Source organism: Urtica dioica, chromosome 10 (assembly GCF_054948205.1).
Source record: "Urtica dioica subsp. dioica isolate 48M chromosome 10, U.dioica_male_clone48M_v1_H2, whole genome shotgun sequence".
Taxonomy (NCBI): Eukaryota; Viridiplantae; Streptophyta; class Magnoliopsida; order Rosales; family Urticaceae; genus Urtica; species Urtica dioica.
In genome coordinates this window covers 2655595-2674554 of record NC_142765.1, presented here as the reverse complement: position 1 = coordinate 2674554, position 18960 = coordinate 2655595, and the positions used below count along the sequence as shown (strand labels likewise).

At 37.3% G+C, this 18960-nt stretch overlaps 3 protein-coding genes across 7 annotated transcripts; all 3 read right to left on the bottom strand.

The window, feature by feature from the left end:
- Positions 1 to 91: 91 nt before the first annotated feature.
- On the bottom strand, positions 92 to 2740 carry NF-YC2 (nuclear factor Y, subunit C2). Of its 2 annotated transcripts, none has more exons than XM_089628415.1 (2): positions 2543 to 2740; positions 92 to 1227 (listed from the first exon to the last, which is right to left on the bottom strand). In XM_089628415.1, the coding sequence occupies exon 2, from the start codon at positions 1146 to 1148 to the stop codon at positions 363 to 365; it is 786 nt and encodes a 261-aa protein (XP_089484541.1). In that variant the 5' UTR covers positions 1149 to 1227; positions 2543 to 2740; the 3' UTR covers positions 92 to 362. The 2 variants fall into 2 exon arrangements, with proteins under 2 accessions (XP_089484541.1, XP_089484540.1); XM_089628414.1 differs by having other exon boundaries at positions 2626 to 2740.
- A 3604-nt stretch (positions 2741 to 6344) lies between these two features.
- On the bottom strand, positions 6345 to 7731 carry LOC149383040 (acyl-CoA--sterol O-acyltransferase 1-like). The gene is made up of 2 exons (XM_089629562.1): positions 7545 to 7731; positions 6345 to 6880 (listed from the first exon to the last, which is right to left on the bottom strand). Exons 1-2 carry the CDS (start codon positions 7649 to 7651, stop codon positions 6427 to 6429), a joined length of 561 nt encoding a protein of 186 aa, XP_089485688.1. The 5' UTR covers positions 7652 to 7731; the 3' UTR covers positions 6345 to 6426.
- A 2045-nt stretch (positions 7732 to 9776) lies between these two features.
- LOC149383039 (uncharacterized) lies at positions 9777 to 14555 on the bottom strand. Of its 4 annotated transcripts, none has more exons than XM_089629113.1 (5): positions 14500 to 14555; positions 13005 to 13680; positions 11748 to 12312; positions 10238 to 10625; positions 9777 to 10148 (listed from the first exon to the last, which is right to left on the bottom strand). In XM_089629113.1, exons 2-5 carry the CDS (start codon positions 13613 to 13615, stop codon positions 9997 to 9999), a joined length of 1716 nt encoding a protein of 571 aa, XP_089485239.1. In that variant the 5' UTR covers positions 13616 to 13680; positions 14500 to 14555; the 3' UTR covers positions 9777 to 9996. The 4 variants fall into 4 exon arrangements, with proteins under 4 accessions (XP_089485239.1, XP_089485240.1, XP_089485242.1 ...); XM_089629114.1 differs by having other exon boundaries at positions 14412 to 14514; XM_089629116.1 differs by lacking the exon at positions 14500 to 14555 and adding an exon at positions 14417 to 14436.
- Between the last annotated feature and the right edge of the window lie 4405 nt (positions 14556 to 18960).

Below are 18960 nucleotides of genomic sequence, written 5' to 3'. Positions count from 1 at the left end.
AATGAGTTGTTGATGATCCGCACAAAGGTTCTTAATCATCATCCTTTTGTGACGCTGTCAAATACAACTTGGAAATCTCATTCCGGTAATGTCAGTTAATTGCCCCTCTCATTCACAACCAAAAAAAAAAAGACCCCATAAGAAATCTCAAACAAAATAGTACATCCCCATAGATAATGATGATAATAATAATAATATTGCATAAACCCAACACAATATTTCAGATATTTTCCCCTCTTTAATCACAGATTTTGCAACTCAAAAAAAAAAAAAAAAAAAAAACTAACTGCTAAAACTATCAACCAACTACAAACTAAACCCAACTTCAAATCCGAACCCTCCGATCACTGACTCGATCGGATTCAAGGCTCGGCCTGGGGTTGTTGCTGCTGCTGTTGGCCCTGCTGACTCTGCGGCCACGGCACGAAAGCCATGGGCGGCGGCCGAGGCTGCGCATACATGGCCGCCGCGGCGGCCGGATCCACCACCGGCTTCCCCATGATCATCCCGGCGGGCCCCGGCACCGGATTCGGAGGCTGAACGTAATAGTAGGACATGTCTGCGGGCGACCCGACGACCGGCAAAGCGGCCTTCCCGATCCCCAAGCCGATCCCGACCCCAGCCTCGTCCTTGAGCTCGTCCCTGGGAATGATATCGACGAGGAAATCGAAGACGTCGGTCCTGGAGATGGCGGCGGCGATGTCGTTCTTCTGGAGGGTGCGGCGCTTGTTCTCCTCGGTGTGGATCCAGGAGCGGAGGGTGAGCTCGAGGATGAACATCTCGCAGGCCTTGGCGAAGACGACGGGGGCCTCCGCGGAGATCATGCGGACGTCCTCGTCGGCCTTCATGATCTTCTTGATGCGGGCGAGGGGGAGGGAGTGGTTCTTGAAGTCCGAGGCTTGCTCCACTTCTTGCATCTGGTTCGACCAGAACGCCTGCAGCTGCTGCTGCTGCTGCTGTTGCTGCTGGTGGTGGAAGTGCTGGGCTTGCTGGTACGCCACTTGCTGCTGCTGCTGCTGAGACGGGTTCGAGAAGTTGTTGGGCTGATGATGGCTGGCCGGGGAATGGTACGGTGGAGGGGCGTAACCCATTTGCCCCACCGCCGCCGATTGCTGTTGTTGTTGCTGGTTCTGCTCCGATTGATCCATGTTTTGTATTTTTTTTTTAATTTATTACTATTGTTGTTCGGTTGAGAGGACTATCCTTTCATTAGAATGAATGGAGGACCTGCGAATAGTTGATTAAGAAAGAGAAAAAAAAAAACACGCCGATTGAATATCAGGGTAATCGATAGATAAAATAAAATTTGACTTTTTTTTTTTAATGTATATTTAATCCATGCTCTTTTTTTCTTTTTTTTTTATTGTTCAGTTGAGAGGACTATCCTTTCATTAGAATGAGTGGAGGACCTGCGAATAGTTGATTAAGAAAGAGAACATAAAACGACGACTGAATCAGGGCAATCGATAGGTTAAAAAAAAATGCCTTTGAAGTGTGATGATGGGATAAAGCTTTGTTCGGGTTCTTTCTCGGGCACACAATTTAAGATGTGTTTTTTTTTTGCTACAGTTGAAGATACTGGTAAGATGATCTAGATCAGGGATGGAGCAAGACATGTTAAAAATTGGTTCCTGTTCGAAATATTCGAGTATGTGGGAGACCTGTTATTTTTTTTTATTATTGTACATTAATCAAATTTTGAAGTCTACTGATAAGGTTTTTTTTTTATATATTAAATAAAGAATCTTAGCATTAGTAGGATAAACGGAAAAAAAAAAAACAAACAAACAAAAAAAAAACAAAACAAGATCATCGGGTATTCTAGAGACCTGTAACTCTCCCAAAAGGCCAAACCTTAACCAAATTAAACTCAAGTTCCTCTATGTAAAGACTATACAGCTTTTAATAATATTAATTATGACTCTACAATCACAATTCACTTATTTCATGGCCTAAAGTCCACTCTTACGATGCCTGATGCCTGATGCCTAATACGTAATTACTACTGAGAAATCTATTCAGTTCTTAGCAAATCATTTTTCTCTTACCCAGCAAGTAAATTCCTTTCTTTGCAATCTGTAAAGGTTGTATACTATTTCAATTCTGATAGCTACATAGCTGAAAGAAAGAAAGAATGGAGCTATTTATATGTCCATGTGTGTTTCACAACCATGAAAAGGAAAATCAATTTTGTTCTCAGCCCTAATTGATTTGAGTCAAGAGTTACATATAGTGAACAAATAATGCATTTAAACAGCAGAATTCTCGAATTCTCAATCTTTTCAATGCATGCAATCGATTTTCCAATCAGTTCAGAAGTGCAAAAAGGGAAATCGATATTGAATACAAACATAGCAAAAGGAAGTGCAAATCTTCACTTTACTCTTCCATCGTAACTCGAATCTAATCCAAATCCTATGTCTAGTCACTAAGAAAAAAATAGGAAAAAAATATATACTTTCAGTCAATATCTATATATATAAAGAAAAACCTCCGTAAGTGAAATTTCAGAGCAAGGAAAAGTAATAAATAAAGAGACGACCTTCAAGAAGAACCGAATGATCGGAGCATGAAACCCTAAGCGAGAGAAAGACGAGAGGCTTTCGTAGAGAGAGAAACACTCACCAGCTAAGCTCAGTTGAATCTTCTTACTGAGGGAAAGAAAAACCCTAAGAGAGAGAAAGAGAAGCGAGGTTTAGAGAGAGAGGGAGAGAGAGTTAAAAGGGAGGGACAGAGAGTTTGAAATGAGAGAGAAAGAGAGGTCTTTATGGGCATTTAAGAGGCGACACGTGGCGAGCGTAGAGGGCACTAAAGAATGAGCAGGGATGTTCGCGGCGGACACGTTTCGATATTCTAGTGGCTAATTGGCTTAGCGAAAAAGATGCTGGTAAAGGACCGTGATATACGAGGTAAAAAAACAGTTAAATAAAATAATAAATTATATTGACATCCATGTTTTACTTTTTATTTACATCTAGCACCCTTGATTAAATTTTAAGTATTTAGTTTGAAGAAAAATTCGGACTTTAAATCGTCAATGAATTCAAGATTGTTGTTTAAGTGTTACTCAGTTTGGTCTAGCGGTAATCATACACCATTTTTAATATAAAATTCGTAGGTTCAATATTCACCAGCAATAATTTTTTTTTTTTTAGAATATATGTTGTCGATCGAGATTGATCTCACAACCTCCAATTTAAAAGTGATGTTAAGTTATCATTAGATTAAATTAGGTACCGTTAATATATTTAATTAGATTTTAATGAAAAGGAAATGAGAAGTAATTGTTTGTATATAATTTTTTTGCGTTTAATTAAAAAAACTGTTTTATTGAAAAATGTTGAGAAAAATCTCTTTTTTAAAATAAAAAGTTTGAAATACATATAAATAAACCAAAGCATTCAATACAATTGCATTTTTAACTTTTATTAGTGGATCGCCAATTGCTTAGAAAACGTTCCCATGTAATATTTTTGTACTCAATGTACAAACAAGTTTGTTTCCTATATTTTACTCAATGTATAAACAACTAATTTAGGGATGTCTTATTTTTTTTTTTCACAAGACAAATTGGTATAAAAAGAAAAACACCAGAAACGATTATTACCGAATATTACTTAAAAGAAAAATAGCAAAAACGATTATTAACGATTAGTACCGATTATTTACTGTTTATTTTTTTAATAAAAAACAGAAACGAAAATCAATCGGTAGTTGTTCAGTTTGTGATCCCCACCCACGACGCTGAAGCTGATGACGTGGCGCTCCACATCCAGTCTTTCCTCTTCGGTTTTTTTTTTTTGTTTCAGTTTATTTTGAATTCATAAAATCCAGATCCTATAATTATGGAATTTAAAGAATAATGATGATTTTTTAATACGAAAATCAATTTTATTAATTAACTAATAAGGGTATATTCGGTACAAAATAAGTGGTTTCACTTGCCACATCATCAATTTGACTACTTATCAATTATTAACTAAACGTTGGTTAAAATAAAATTAATATGTTTTAAGTGGTTTATTTGTTAACCATTCTCTATTTAGATTATGTCTAGTTAATTTTTTAAAAAATATTTTGAATTATTTTAACTGAACATATACGTAGGCAAATGATTAAAAATTGACCTTCTTTTATTCTATTTTTCTGTAAATAAAAAATCGACATTACGACCAATCATCGAGTTTCCTAAGACATAGTGACATACAATCGATTCACTAGCCGACAACTTTTTAATCCGGCCATCTACTAGCAATACCATTTTGAACAACGAGTCGTATATTTCATCCCTTAAATTAATTAGATAAACATATGATATGATGGTTTTACAATATTAAAGGACTTACCTTTTTCTCAATTTCTTTTAAAATATATATTAAAGGACTTGCCGACATTCTGATCAAGAGTTTAAACGTCTTAAATCACTCAGACAAGAAAGCCATATGGTGATCAAATCAGTTAGACATAAACACCAACATTCTAACCGTAGGCCGTAGCTACCTCACCTAATCCCATGACTTGAGTTTGTTTGAGTACAATAACTTTTGACAAATTAAAAAAAAAAAAAACTATTTTAATAGCTAGTTATAACTTATATTCGTCTAAAAAAATAGTTAGTTATATGGGAATCTAATAAACTATCCTCTAAACCTATTGGCAAATGTAGATATCGAGAAAGGTCAAAGCTTGTATGATTTGATGCACCGAGAAAGGTCAAAGCAATGTTTAAAATATCGATACCGATACTCATACCGAGATTCTGATTTTACGGATATATCGAGTATCAACGGATATATCGACGGATATTCTATAACAATTTTAATACCGACTACTGATTATATCGGTGATATATCGATTATCGACGAATATATCGACAAAAATCTTATAACAAAATATAATAAAATATGTACCACTATTTATATTTTTAAATTTCTAATAAAACAATCAAATTTAAAATATACCTATAACTTTTTTCTTATAGATATACATTATTAATATTTACATTACTTTCTCGATATTAAAAAATGTAATAAAATGATGTTTTTCAAAGAAATTGTTATATTTTTCTACTACATTACAAATATTCTTTAAAATAATAAAAAAGAATAGTATTATATATTTAATTATTTAGTCTATTAATATAGATATTATATATATATAATACGTTATTTGTCATACATATATTTTAATGTATTGTAAAATATAAATAAGGAAAGATTGACAATATCATTATACTAAGTAAAATTAATAAGTAAAAGATATAAATGATAAGAAATAAAAAATAAATAAAAAATAAAACAATATTTTGTCGATATTTTGGATTTTTTTAATTACTAAAAATATCGATATTTTAACGATATTTATAAAACGATAATGATTACAACGGATTTTTTATCGAGACTCTTTAAAAATTGATATATCGGCGATATATCACTAATATATTCCGATATTTTGAACATTAGGTCAAAGCTTGAATGATTTGATGCACTGTAAAAAATTATGATATGTATACTCCTAAATGCTAGGCCAAACTTTTAGCTTAGACTACCCTGAAGAAGATGTCTCATTGCTTCTTTTTGCCCAACAAATCTTGAGAATGACTTGTAATACCAATAAATATGTATATAATTTACTATAGGGAAAATTATATATATATATATATATATATATATATATATATATATACTTCGTGTTTTAGTTAAATATTAAGCTTAATATTTAAGTTTCAAAAATTTCGAATTTATACTTTATATTTAATTAAAATGATGAAATTATACCGTAAAATAAATAACAATGTCACAAATATATATTTTATTGATTTTTTTTATTAATGTTGACTCTGATATAAGAAACCGAAACAAAACCCAAATCAGTATTCTAATTCCCAAATTCTCGATTTTGAAATAATAAATTGCCCTGAATCAAAATAGAATAATAAAAACCAAGAGATGACTTTTTTCGATGTTCGAATTGCAACTCCGAGTCTTGTATTTCATACTCGAATCAGTGATTTTGATGATTATTGAATATCGATTTTTATCCATTTCCTCTATCTCCATTCTCTAAGACTAAAAAAATATTGTTTGTTTTTTTTTGTTTTTAAATAATCAAGTTTTTCATTCATCAAAACATAACACACCTAGCACTTTTGATGCAAAAGTACTAATCAAATTTGTATAATCAAGTTTCTCGACCATATCTTTTTCAATAGACAGAGTAGCTAAACCGCTCATTAAATTAACTCCTAAAAACAATACATTTAAAAATAACTATATAAGACATTCAAAAGCATAAGGAAATACAAATTCTAATTCTAACTACAACATACTATAATTACACCAAAAGTATCCAGAGTTAAAATTAAATACCTTTAAATCTGCTCAATGAATAATATATAATTTTCAAGCCACATCTTGATTGTTGGGTCTACACAACATAATGCATCAAATACAGCTTTTGAGCGATGCTCTTAAAAAACACACTTAAAGCTTGATACTCTCCGAGTAACCGAGCTCCAAATCCAAGCCGAAGCAACGGCGGGAAAAACAGCCACGCCGTAGTCAACACAAAGAACCCATTGGTCAACGCCACCGATTCCATCTTCGGGATTCGCCACGTGTCAACTCCAATCAGAGCCTCTTTCAAATAAATCTCGACCGTCAAAGCAAATCCGTGGAGGATGAAGAACCACGTGATCTCCCACGTCGGCCACGCCCGAGTGACGTAGTAGTAAACGAGCTTGTGGACCAGCCCGTTGACCAGAAATAAGCCCATCACCGAAGGAATAAAAGCCCATCTTGGGCCCACAAAATCGGCCCATAACGAGAAAATCGGATCCTGTACAGTCGTCTTCATGATGTGGGCGACAGGGAGATTGTACCTTATGATGGTAAAAAAACTAAATTGCCCTTAAGCCAATAATAACAGGCTCTTTAGATATATAGTCAAGTGAAAACATTAACTTTTGCCATATAGCAAACTTTCAATAAATGTTAAGTAAATAATCACGAGATTTTATTGATAAAGCCAATAAGACATTAATAGTTCTAAATATGCGTTAATAATTGTAAATAAACCATTAGACTTAAAAAGTATAAATGAAATCTTAAAACGTTCAACCAATGCCAATATAGAGCTTATTCACTTAAAATTTACAAAAAGTTTGATATAAAGTAGATCTCTCAATTTTGATGGGTTAGATGCCAATTTATGAAGAAAAAAAATTAAGTAAATAATCACAGTATTTTATTAACAAAGTCAAAAGACATTAATAGTTGTAAATATGCGTTAATAATTGTAAATAAACCATCAGACTCCAAAAGTATAAATGAAATCCTAAAACTTTCAAACAATGCCAAAATAGAGATTATTCGCTTAAAATTTACACAAAAGTTGTTATTTAATAAGAGGTGGGTATTTACGCCATTTTCGACGTTATAAATAAGAGCTGGTGACTATTTACAAAAAGTTTTCTATTTCCCAAAAGCTAATTTTCAAATCGCTATATAGCTAAAAAAAACCCTAATAAAATATACTTATACTACCTTCGAAACCAAAAGTCTTCCAATGACGTGGACAAGTACGGCTCGTCGAATTGCGGCTCTATATCGGCTCCTAAACCGGCTCGAGCCAAGCCGGCCAAGCAAGCCATGATTGTCTCCGCCAAGAGATAGACAAGAGGCGCGTGAAGGAGTGACGTTAGCTGCGGGTGGGAAATTGACCATTTGTCGTGGTTGAATACCCAAAACAACGTGGCCAAAAACGACAGCTTAATAACGGTACTTTTGATTGTCGTTTTCTTGTGATTGGGTGGGTTTTTTCGTCGTATCTCAATAGGGAGACAAGAAACGACAATAAAACGGGAAAGAGAGGTTATTTGCGGGTGAGACAAAGGGCCTTTGTTGAAAGAGAAGAGGACGAGCTTGAAGTTGCAAAGCCATGTGATGAAGAAAGAGGTTGTGAGTCCGAGATTGATGGAATTGAGTTTCAGAGGAAGGAATAGAAAGAGTGACACTATTGGGAGAGTCAAGACTAGTCTTTTTGTCCCTGGAGACACTTTCTTTACAATTTCATGGCAAAAATATAGAGAGATCAAGATTGTGGTCCATACCTTTATGAAGTTCTTCACTTCATTATTATTCTCGCTTTCCATTCTCTTTGACAGGATATAGTCAACTCAAGAAACACCTAATTGAGTGATGAAAATGGTAAGCTTTTCATATTAAAATAATTCGATTGATATCTATTATTATATTATTACTATTATTAGGTGTACACATGCAAGCTAAACCTACCCCATTTAATTGTCAAGGCTTTTGGAGCTCGTGGTCAGATAAAATGCCTTGTAACTTGTAAGTCATCAATCATACGACAAACAATCAACCAGTATATTTCCTTTTTTTTTTTTTTTTTTTTTTTTAATCCAGTAGTTATTTAGCCATATGAAATGTAAGAAATTTTGAAATAGCCAACGGTTCGTTAATTTTTTGTAAATAGCCACGTAAATCTATTTACGCTATCAAAATAATAAAAAACGCAGAGTAAATATGACTATTTACGAAATATTTACAATAGTTTTTGGCTATTTACGAAAAATTTACAAAACGTTGGCTAAAACGCAAACGCTTGTGTTTATGTGGCTTATATCGCTATATCTTTGTTTTTTTTTTTGGATTATTTTCCATTTATATATAGCTTTTTCGCTGAGATTAAAGCATTAAACTTTCAACTTCATCAATAATCTGAGAATGAAATGTCTAGACCGCGATATCGCCATCCGGAGATTCTGTCCGGCGAGAATCAAGGAAGAGTTCAGAGACCAGTGGGAAGAGATATTCCGAGATTTCGAGCTATGTTCCCCTGTGGACATGACCAGCTCTAGCCTCCCCGGTTTGCCAGCTCGGAGATCAACATGTTGGTGGATAGCTTTATCAACGACTATGATATCAACGAGGAGCCTTACACAGATTGCTTGCGCGACAAGTCAAGCTCAACGGTCGACCAAGAGGTCTCAACTCAACTAAATTCTTCCGTTTAAAAGTTGTTTTGTTTTGCTGCTTCGCTTCACGTCTTGCCTCAAGAAGAGTTCTTCAAGGACCAAATCAAGACGAGGAAAGCTTCGAGAGGCTCCAACAGGAAGAGCGATCCAAGGCATGAAAGACTACACGGCGCAGGACAGAGCACGAGGAGAAGATGAACTTAACTAGTCTTTTTTTTTTAAGACTGAAAATATCATTAAAAGAGAAAAGAAAGCTTTCATCTAGAACGAAGCAAGATACAAACTAGATCGCACTAGGCCAATCTCGGCAAAGAACAGAAAGGCTAAAACTAGAAAAGTCAGGATTACGGGTCAAAATCCAAAGGCCGATAATCCTGAAAATACTGTCCCAAAGGTCTTCGATGCAGAAAACAGCGTCCTCGAAAATGTATCTGTTCCTTTGATTCCAAATACCCCAAAAGGTCGTAAAAAAACTGTTCTGGCCACCTGTTGCCACTTAATCGGTCTTCCCGGGTTCTTAGACGAAAGACACAAATCTGAGAACGAGACGGAAAGAGGAGAGTCGAAATTCATACTATAAAAAACTTTAGTCCACAGAGCTTCTGCCACGGGGCACTTTACGAAAAGGTGATTTCGCGACTCGGACGCCGAAAGGCAAAGAGGGCAACTTAACTAGTCATATGAACAATTATAACCCCAAACGCCTGTTTATTAGGACCCATTTCCCAATTTTAGCTTTTGCAGTTATAGATATGAGAAACAAGAACTGAATGAGAGATTAAAAACGTAATGCATGTTGCTTTCCTTTCCCAAAAATACAAGATCCCCTTCATACATGTTTTGAGTTTCACTTGAATGGTGTTAGTGAACTAGAAGATTTATATGTAAATTACATAACCAAAAAATCTAAACCTTGTTAAAAAAAAAATGTAGACAAAGCAAGACACTATCTTCCCGAGGCAGGCAACATGAATTAGAAAGAGACGAAAAAAAGGAAATCAGTTGGTTTTCTTATCATCTTCGGGTGTGGCTTCGGTGAGCTGTTCCGTAGGCTGGTCGGCGTCCTCTCCTCCAAAACCGAACTCATTGACACGTCTTTTGTCCACTGGATAGACCCATCTTTGGTATACATAAATAAGAAAGATGATATCTGCACAAAAAACAAAAGAAGACGAGCTTGAGTGACACGAAAAAGAATGAGTGAGTGAGTGATTGAGCAAGTGATATCTGGATCTGTACCGTCACGGAAGACGGAGAGGCGGTGAAGCATTGGCATTTTGATGACGAAAGCGAAGAGATCGTCGATGATGGTGTTGAGGAACTTGTAAGTCATCTGCCTCCATGGCATATGAGCGACGGACTTGAGCTTGTAGTTGATGAAGAGCTGAGGGCACATCATGATGAACCCGAACATGTAGACACAGCTCGTGAGGGACGAGAGGATCCACGAGTACCAGCTCCGGTGCCGCTCGTACTTGAGCGAGTACAGCGCCGAGCACGCCACCAGCAAGAACAGCACGTACGACAAGTACTTCATCGCCATGTCGTCGTACTCTTTTGTCTTGTTCCCGCTGTACGACTCCCGGTCCCGGAATCTCAGCATCGGGATCCTCCCACTTCTGTCCACCTGCACCAATCCAATACTCATTAATGGAAAAAAAAAAAAAATACAAGATAGCCGCAGTTTCAAGTTTGGGTTCAGTAGCTAACTAGCCAATAATCACCTTAAGTTACAATCAGAGTTCTGTTTATTTTGTATTTTAGCCATCTACCAAAATTAACGTGGGTAAAATAACAGAAGCCTAGGGAATTAATCTTGGCACGTCAGCATCGGTGGCTATATTCAAAACTTCCATGAAACGTTGGCTGAATAGCAATCTTAACGTTTGAGGTGGAAATTTTAATCCTAGGGTAAAAAATGTATTGAAACCAAGGTTTTAAAAGGCCTAAATGGTAACCGAGGCGATTTCTGTTTCTGAGGCAAGGTGTATTGAGGCGTAAGCCTCAAAAGATAGGCATAAATAAAAAATATTTGGGTTATTAAGTTATATAGTCACACGGTTATAGTGAATTGAGATATAGCCCACCTTTCGTTAATTTCTTGTAAATAACCAAGTTAACTTATTAACAGATTAGTAAAAGACTTATTTAATCCAACCAAACATGTAAAAAAGGTAGTTAATAGGCTGCCACGTATGCAAGTTGGCTATTTACAAAGTATTTACCAAAGGTTGGCTAATTTACAATTCTTATAGTTTAGGTGGCTTACGTAGCCAATTTTTTGAAAATATTTTATAAAATCTTAAGTAATATACAAAAAGTGTACTTATAAGGCTTAGTTCAACCATCAAATGCTAATTTAACAATAAAAATGTATCACCCATAAAACTTCTAACAATCAAACGATTGATTAAACCCTAACTTTCTAATTTTCGCAGGTTTCAGCAAGTTCGCAAGTTTCAGTCCTAATTTTCTAATTTTCGTTTGTCTTATTAGTTTCTGATCAAAAAATGGCCCAAAAAAAGGCCCAAACATTTAAATTGGGCCAATTTTTTATTTTATTTTAAATCTACCAGTTTCAGGCGATTTTTCAGCGTTTATTTTCTGAGCATACCGAAAACTGCCAAGGCGCCAATCGCTCTTTTTTATCCCAGGCTTAAGCCTAATGGAGATTTATGAACGCCTCGCCTCAAAGGCGCGCCTTGAAACCGCCTTTTAAAACCATGATTGCTTTAAATTAGCTAGGTACCTGAATATGCATGGCTTTGCCGATCTTCCAGAACTCGATGCAGCAGCCGACCCCGGAGCTGCCGAGGATCATCCAGGAGGTGTCGTTGTCGAGGAGGTAGAGGAAGACGATGAGCTGGCTGACGAAGCTGACGACGACGGACTTGGCGGAGAGGCCTTCCATGGACTTGTTCTTGTTCCAGAACTGGATGTCGTTCTTGAAGGCGAGGAAGTCGAACACGGAGTGGAGGAGCGAGACGAGCATGGTGACTCCGAGCAGGACGGGGTTCCCCTCGAGGAACACGCGCTTCAGCTCGTCCGCCTCGCCGTCCACCATGCTCCCGTAGCTCGCGTGGACGCTGAACGACTGGTCGATCTGGTGGAGCACCTGCCACTTCGTCATGCTGATGGGTCCCACCTCGACGTTCAGCGGCAGCGTCTTCGAGATCGTCGTCGCGTTGATCGGGATCAGCTTGTCGCGCAGAAGCCAGAAGTCGTTGAAGTACACTGTCGGGTAGTAGTTCCCGGACTCCGGCTCCACCTTCAGGAACGGGGCGATCATCGGAGGCAAAGCGTTGCGAGGGTAACTGCGAAACAAAAGGCATTCATTTTTGTCACATCAATCAATCGCCCCCAAAAGGATTGTTCTGCCAGGGACTCTCGAGTCGGGTTTTCCCAAAATGATATTGCGAGTGGGCTCACTGGGCTACTAAAAACCAAGGAATGTCTTTTATGGGTATATAGATATAGGTATGCGAGAATCGATTTCCTTTGCATCACCTTTGGAGATTTGTACTCAAAGAGTACAAGTTATCGATAAAGATTTCTAGCCTCTTCTTCTAGTTTTCTGTATCACAAAACACCATGGTTATAAAATAGATGGGGTCTGTTTTGTATCTCCACATCAGCTTTCTTCTTCTCCTCATCACTCTCTCTCTCTCTCTCTCATTTTTCATGGTATAATATCAGTAATATATAATTACGTAATCTTCAACTTCACTTGCTTATATATGCAGATTATAACAACAACATACGGCTAAACGTGTACGGGTCAAAAGCTACTCCGCTGAAAGAGCTTCTCTCACACGACCAAAGCCCTCCACGCCTCACTCGTCTCCAACAGCGAAGAGATCAAAGTCACGAGTACAAACGGCCACGTCAGCGCGGCGCTGAGCTCGGGGCTGTTGGTTGGACCGGGATAAACTACTTCGTGAAAGTGGGTCTGGGAAGGCCGGCCCAATACTACCCATAAAAAAAAAAAAAAAAAAAAAACACGTACGTGGTGAAGTCGTGGAGCAAGTTGATAGTGAGGTTGGGCCTCCAATACGGCATCCACGCAGAAGAATCGGAGGCTTCGAGAGTGGGAATTTCCTCTTCCTTGTCCTTGTCATCGGAGGCGTCGAGGAGGCTCCTCTTGGAGTTGGACTTGGGCTTGGGGACGAAGGTGACGAGCGGGTGAGTGACGCGGAACGAGGCCTCGGGAGAAAACTCGGGATCGGAAGGGTCGTGAGGGAACCCGGCCTTGCAGACAAACACCTCGGCCACAAGGGACGCGTTTCGCGACAGAACTGCCTCCGACAGAGCGTACTCCAACGACGCGGACCTCGTGCTCTGCGGGCCCCACTCCCCATACGGGATGTCGCTCTGATGCCACACCAGGCTCGAGTTCACGTAAACCCACACGTCGATCGGCTCCGATTTCTGGAACAGGTTCGACGTGGTCAGAGCCGGGTCTCCTCCGCCGGTCGCGGGGCCTCCTTTCGGAGAGAACAGCTTCGACGCGAAATACCAGAAAACTGCGATCCTGATTATGCCGCTGATGCTCGATCCGAATCCTCCTCCGCCGCCTCCTTCTTGCCTCCGATCGCCTTGCTCTGGCTCCGGCGGCATCTTTTTCCTATTTTTGGGGGTGTGTAGAGAAAAGAAGAGAAGATACTAGAGATTGAATGAAGGACCTGCAAATAGTCGATTAAGAAAAGAAAGAAAAAAAGATTGAATCAGGGTAATCGATAGATAAATAAATTGCGTTTCTTTGAATGCGCATTTATTGAATTCGAAGTCTGATGATATGACAAAGCTTTGTTTTGGGTTCTTTCTCAAGCTTTGTTTTGTACATTAATTCCTGATAGAAATCTTCGAAATCTTATGATAAACGATAAGAAAATACAAGATAATCGGAGAGCCTCAGTTCCTCTATGTATAGGCTATACAACTCTTGATAATATTGATCCTGTTCTGAACCTAAAACTACTTAATTCACCTCTAAAGTCCTATGTATCCCATGCTTATAATGTATAATTAGCAATAACTACTGAGAAATCTATTGAATTCTTCATATACGATTTTCTCTTAACCAAAAAGTAAATTCTTTTTTTATGCAATATATAATCATGATCTCATACTATTGGATTGCTATAGAATTGAAAGAAATAATAGAGCTATTTATACGCCCATATGGGTTTCACAAGTATGAAAAGGCAAATCTATTTGTTCTCAGCCCTAATTCATTTGAGTTAGATTTACAGACAGATAGTATAACCATGACAAGAGGAAATGCAAATTTTCACTTTACTCTTCCATCATAACTCGAATCTAATCCAAGTCTTCTGTCTAGTTACTAGGAAAAGGAAAAGCCTCTGTAAGTGAAATCTCAGAGCAAGGAAAAGTAATAAATAAAGAGGCGAACTTTACGAAGAACCGAGTGATCCGAGCATGAAACCCTAAGCGAGAGAAAGAAGAGAGGCTTTCGTAGAGAGAAAGAGAGAAACACTCACCAACGAATCTCGGTTAATACTTCCTTAATTCTTGTTACGATTGTATAGCGTATAGATATAGAATCAGTGTCGATTTATTTCATGTCGTATTCTTTAATTCTTTGTCGTTTATTTTCGTTCTATACACGTCAACTCATCGTTTGTATTTAGAATAAATGACAGGTCTTCCCAATAACTTGGCTGAAAAACAATTTACCCCTGAACTCGAATTTGTTTAAAAAAGTCATATGATCTCTTTCTTTTCTCGCAAGTCGTCTCTTCTGTCAAAATTTGACTATTAACTCAACACGTTTTTGTCACGTGAAGATATTTTATAGGGTATAATTGTATTTTCTCGTACTTGAGTTAAACTATTATTGTTTTACTTATTAAATAGTTTTAATTTGAATTTTAATTGTATAATATATGTATGAAAGTAAAAGTAAAAAAAAATAAACAAATCTCAAAAATCTAGGTTTTCATTCGTACCATGAAAATGGTGAAAGCTTCGAAAGCTTTGAATACTCCAATGCACTCGAACCCTAACAGTACTGGTTTCCGAACGAAGTCTCCAACGAAGAAAAAGAAAAAAGTCGAGTCTCCGAAGAAAAATCTGGTAAGTCGTGGGCAGAGATAGAAGAAGAAAGATGAGTCAAAATGGAGCACATCGACCCATGATGGCCCAAAATATGGTGAGAATCCCTTTTTATATATGTTTTTAGGGCTAAAATGCGGTAAGGACCACGATGTCTGGTATTTGTCGGTTTGAAGCTTTGATTCTTTAAATTTGAAGAGTAGGGACCACTACTGTTGTCTGATTTTCTTGGTTTTAAAATTTAGAAGCTTTAAATACAAAAGAGTAGGGACCACTAGTGGTTGATTTAGTTGTTGGTTTTGGGTCCGTTTGTATTTATTACGTTTATTCTTTGATTTAATACAATATGTAATGGATTTGTTATTTTTATTCGCAGTGAAAGGTTCTGGTAAATTCACCTTCAAAGTTCACCATGGGGTAGAATGGAGATGATGAATGAACGTTTTTCGTACGTAGAAGGTCGAGTCGACTATGTAGACCACTGTGACATTGATAAGCTGTCGTTGTTGGACCTTGATTCGATTCTGAAGAAGAATTTTACTTATTCTGATTCAACATTGTACTACATTTTACCGGTAGCGTCAACAAGGTTCTTCTACCTTGATTCAGATAAGAGTATGATGATAGCAGTCGGCGAATGGATTGAGGAGACATTTGAAATCTCATTGTTTTGTGATCACCATATCCAAGCTCCTGCTATTGTAGAACTTGAGGTGCATGAGCAAGATAGCGGGTTTGAGAACAGTGAAGATGATGTAGATGTTGATGGGGATGTTGTGGAATGTGGTCAAAGAGGCAACATAAAATTTGCGGTTAGTGACGATGATCCTATATCTTATGCCGCCAGCGACTACAACGATGAAGAAAATATAGACTTGGACAACGAGTCGTCCGATGAAGATGATGTCAAACCTACAAACTTGTCAAAGAAAGTGCTTCCCAAGTTTCAAGAATTCAGAGAAGACACGGACATGGCTTGCCCCAATCTGAAATTGGAATTAGTCTTTCCTAGTGGGAAAGTTTTCAAAGACGCAATTTCCATTTCATCATATAAGCTGAAGTCATGTTTGATACACAACCCTAGCAATACACAAAAAAAGAAGAAAAAAAAACTTCACCATCACCAAATCAAAATAAAGTCCTTGGGAGTAACCCATTTTGTCTAGTTGGGACCCTATTCAGTCTCGGACTGCGCTGCAATTTGAAAGATTAAACTAGAACATTAGATTAGACACATCACTTTAGTAAAAAAAAATTCCACAAAAAGAGTTGAGAAACTAACCCTTGTAGGTGGATGTTGAGTGGCTTGGCTTGGTTCGGTTTGACAACTAGCACCTCCAGCTTCCCTTGGTTGACCACCATGTTGAGCAACAAGGATTTGATCTTAACAAACTCTGACAAACTTACCAACTCTTCTTGTTTTCTCCGAAAGCAAGTTGTGAGGTTGTGTCTAGGTTTGCCACAACCAGAACAGGTGACTGTGACATATTTCCTAGTCATCCTTGTTCCACCTCGTGGCACAGTCTCATCGTTTTCGAGTCTCCTCAATCTTTTTGGTCTTCCCGACTCTGCTCCATTGAAAGGCATTCCAATAGGTGTCAAACCTATCTTAGGCCATTGTTCAATGGGGTTAATGGGACTTATCTTGTGCTTGTAGCAATTAATGTAGGTGGCCTTCTTGTAGCATTCACTAATATACATCTCTAGTTGCTGTTTCGTTTGCCAAATGCATTGAATTGCATGTGCACAAGGAATTCCTATGAATTAATATCAAATCAAATAAAATCAAAGGAATTCTGATGGATTAATAAGAACTAAAATAAAATCAAACCTCTTCCTGAAAATAAAGTGGAGTAACATACTTGACAAATCCCATCTACCACAAGAACATGTTATTTGGCCCAGGTGATCAAAAGCATACATACACACATATATGTTAGTGACTTGATAATGTAAGTCTCCAGCCCATTGTGCAATATTCTCACCATTGATGTCTTTATTCTTCTCTATGATCTTGAATATTCTTGGCCCTATGTCACCATGCCATTTTTCGGAAGCCAGTCTTTGTTTGCTCATCATCTGCATTAACTACATCCGGATTCTCTCTAGCATAGACAATATCGAACTCTGCCTAGCTAGTAACACAGCCCTAGTACCATTAAAACTTTTACATCGGTTGTTTAGCAAGATGTCACATTTGGGAGTGGTTCTGAAGTTTCTCTTCGCCCAATGAGTTGGATTTTTCTCGCATAACCAGTTGTACACGTCCTCATCCTCGGCTTTGATTAACTCCATTTCTTGAAAAAGCCTCCATGGAATATGCTTTTGCCGCTACCATGACCTTTGTTTTAAATATTGTCCCTTGAACACATGTTATGCATAGTAGTACCAAAACAACATTAACTGAATAAGTTCCCAACTAGGCAAAATGGGTCCCAATGACTTTATTTTGATTTGGCAATGGTGATATGTTTTTTGTGTATTGCTAGGTTGTGTATCAAACCTGACTTCAGCTTATATGGCCATTTAATCTGTTTTGTGTATCAAACTTTTATTTAAGTCATGTATGTATGGCCATTTGATGTATTTTGTGTAACAAACATGTGCTTAAGTTATGTTTCTGTGTAACTAACTGATTATGGTAACAGTAAATAAAGTATGGTAGTAACAACCTCTTATCAAGTGATTTGTTTTGATTATTTTGTGTATCGAATATGAGAATGTAAAAGTGCCAAAACAACCTCTTTTCATTGCACTTCTCATTTACAAAAAGATTTAGCACTTCAAAGCAGTCTAATTTCCAAAAGTGTAACAAAAAAAATAACAAAATGCTACTTACTTGAACGAAAATGCTACTCATTTGAAAACGATAACATAAACAACATAGACAACCATTATAATCAGATAACGCTTAATTTCTTTTGGGTTTCTTCTCCTATCTTCTCACTCAAATTATTCACCTCTACTTGGTCACTGTCATCACCATAATTCTTCGACAATTAGATGTTCAGTGCATCTTCGAGAGTATTGATTCTTTTTAGCAACCCGGGAATGATTTGGACTGACCTTTTACACATTTGTGGATCAATCCACTCTAACATTCCACAACCTTTGTCAACATTCTTTTGCGATTAAATAAACATAGGCATTCAAACAAAGTCAAACATCCATAAAACCTACGAGAACAGACGGCGACCAAAACTTATCTTGTATCTTGAACACCCATATAAAACCTACGTCCTGGATTGTCAGACGGCCACGAAGTCCGCTCTTTACATAGCATGCAACAATAGCACCGCGGCCTCCGACGATTGTCAATGGACTCCGTTTTATCGATGCTGGGTGTGAAACCACTCGTGGAAGACGATGTCGTTTACAACGACTATGAGATTTAGGGTTCGATGGACTATGGAAGATGGAATCACGAAAGTTTTGGGTTCTAGGGTTCCGATTGAGAATTTCCCTCTCGTCCCGATTTTGAGAAATTTTTTGAATATTTAACAAATGTATTTAGGATCCATGTATTTATTCAGCCTTTAAATGAATTTAATTATGTTCAGTAAAATGGAAAAAATAATTTACCTCTAAAACGTCCTCACGTGACAAAACCCTGCCGAGATAATATCCAGCCACAATTTGACAAAAGGTGCAACGTGCGAGAAAAGAAAGAGATCAAAACAATTTTTTAAACAAATTCGAGATTAGGGGGCACATTGTAATCGCGACATGAGTTCGGGGGGGATACATGTCATTAATTCTTGTATTTATTATACTTTTTATTTTATATTTTGTTGTTGATTCAGTTACAATCAATGAAACAGAGCAATCATTTTCCCGCTCTATCACTTCTCTGGATTCTCTTTTTCTCTCTCCCAATTCACTCGATC

Coding starts and splice junctions, on each gene's coding strand:
- NF-YC2 (XM_089628415.1), bottom strand. CDS start 1,148: ATGGATCAATCGGAGCAGAACCAGCAACAACAACAGCAATCGGCGGCG.
- LOC149383039 (XM_089629113.1), bottom strand. CDS start 13,615: ATGCCGCCGGAGCCAGAGCAAGGCGATCGGAGGCAAGAAGGAGGCGGC. Junction 12,313..13,004: donor TTGCTCCACGACTTCACCAC/GTACGTGTTTTT, acceptor TTTGTTTCGCAG/TTACCCTCGCAACGCTTTGC. Junction 10,149..10,237: donor CCTCTCCGTCTTCCGTGACG/GTACAGATCCAG, acceptor TTTTTTGTGCAG/ATATCATCTTTCTTATTTAT.
- LOC149383040 (XM_089629562.1), bottom strand. CDS start 7,651: ATGGCTTGCTTGGCCGGCTTGGCTCGAGCCGGTTTAGGAGCCGATATA. Junction 6,881..7,544: donor GAAGACTTTTGGTTTCGAAG/GTAGTATAAGTA, acceptor TACCATCATAAG/GTACAATCTCCCTGTCGCCC.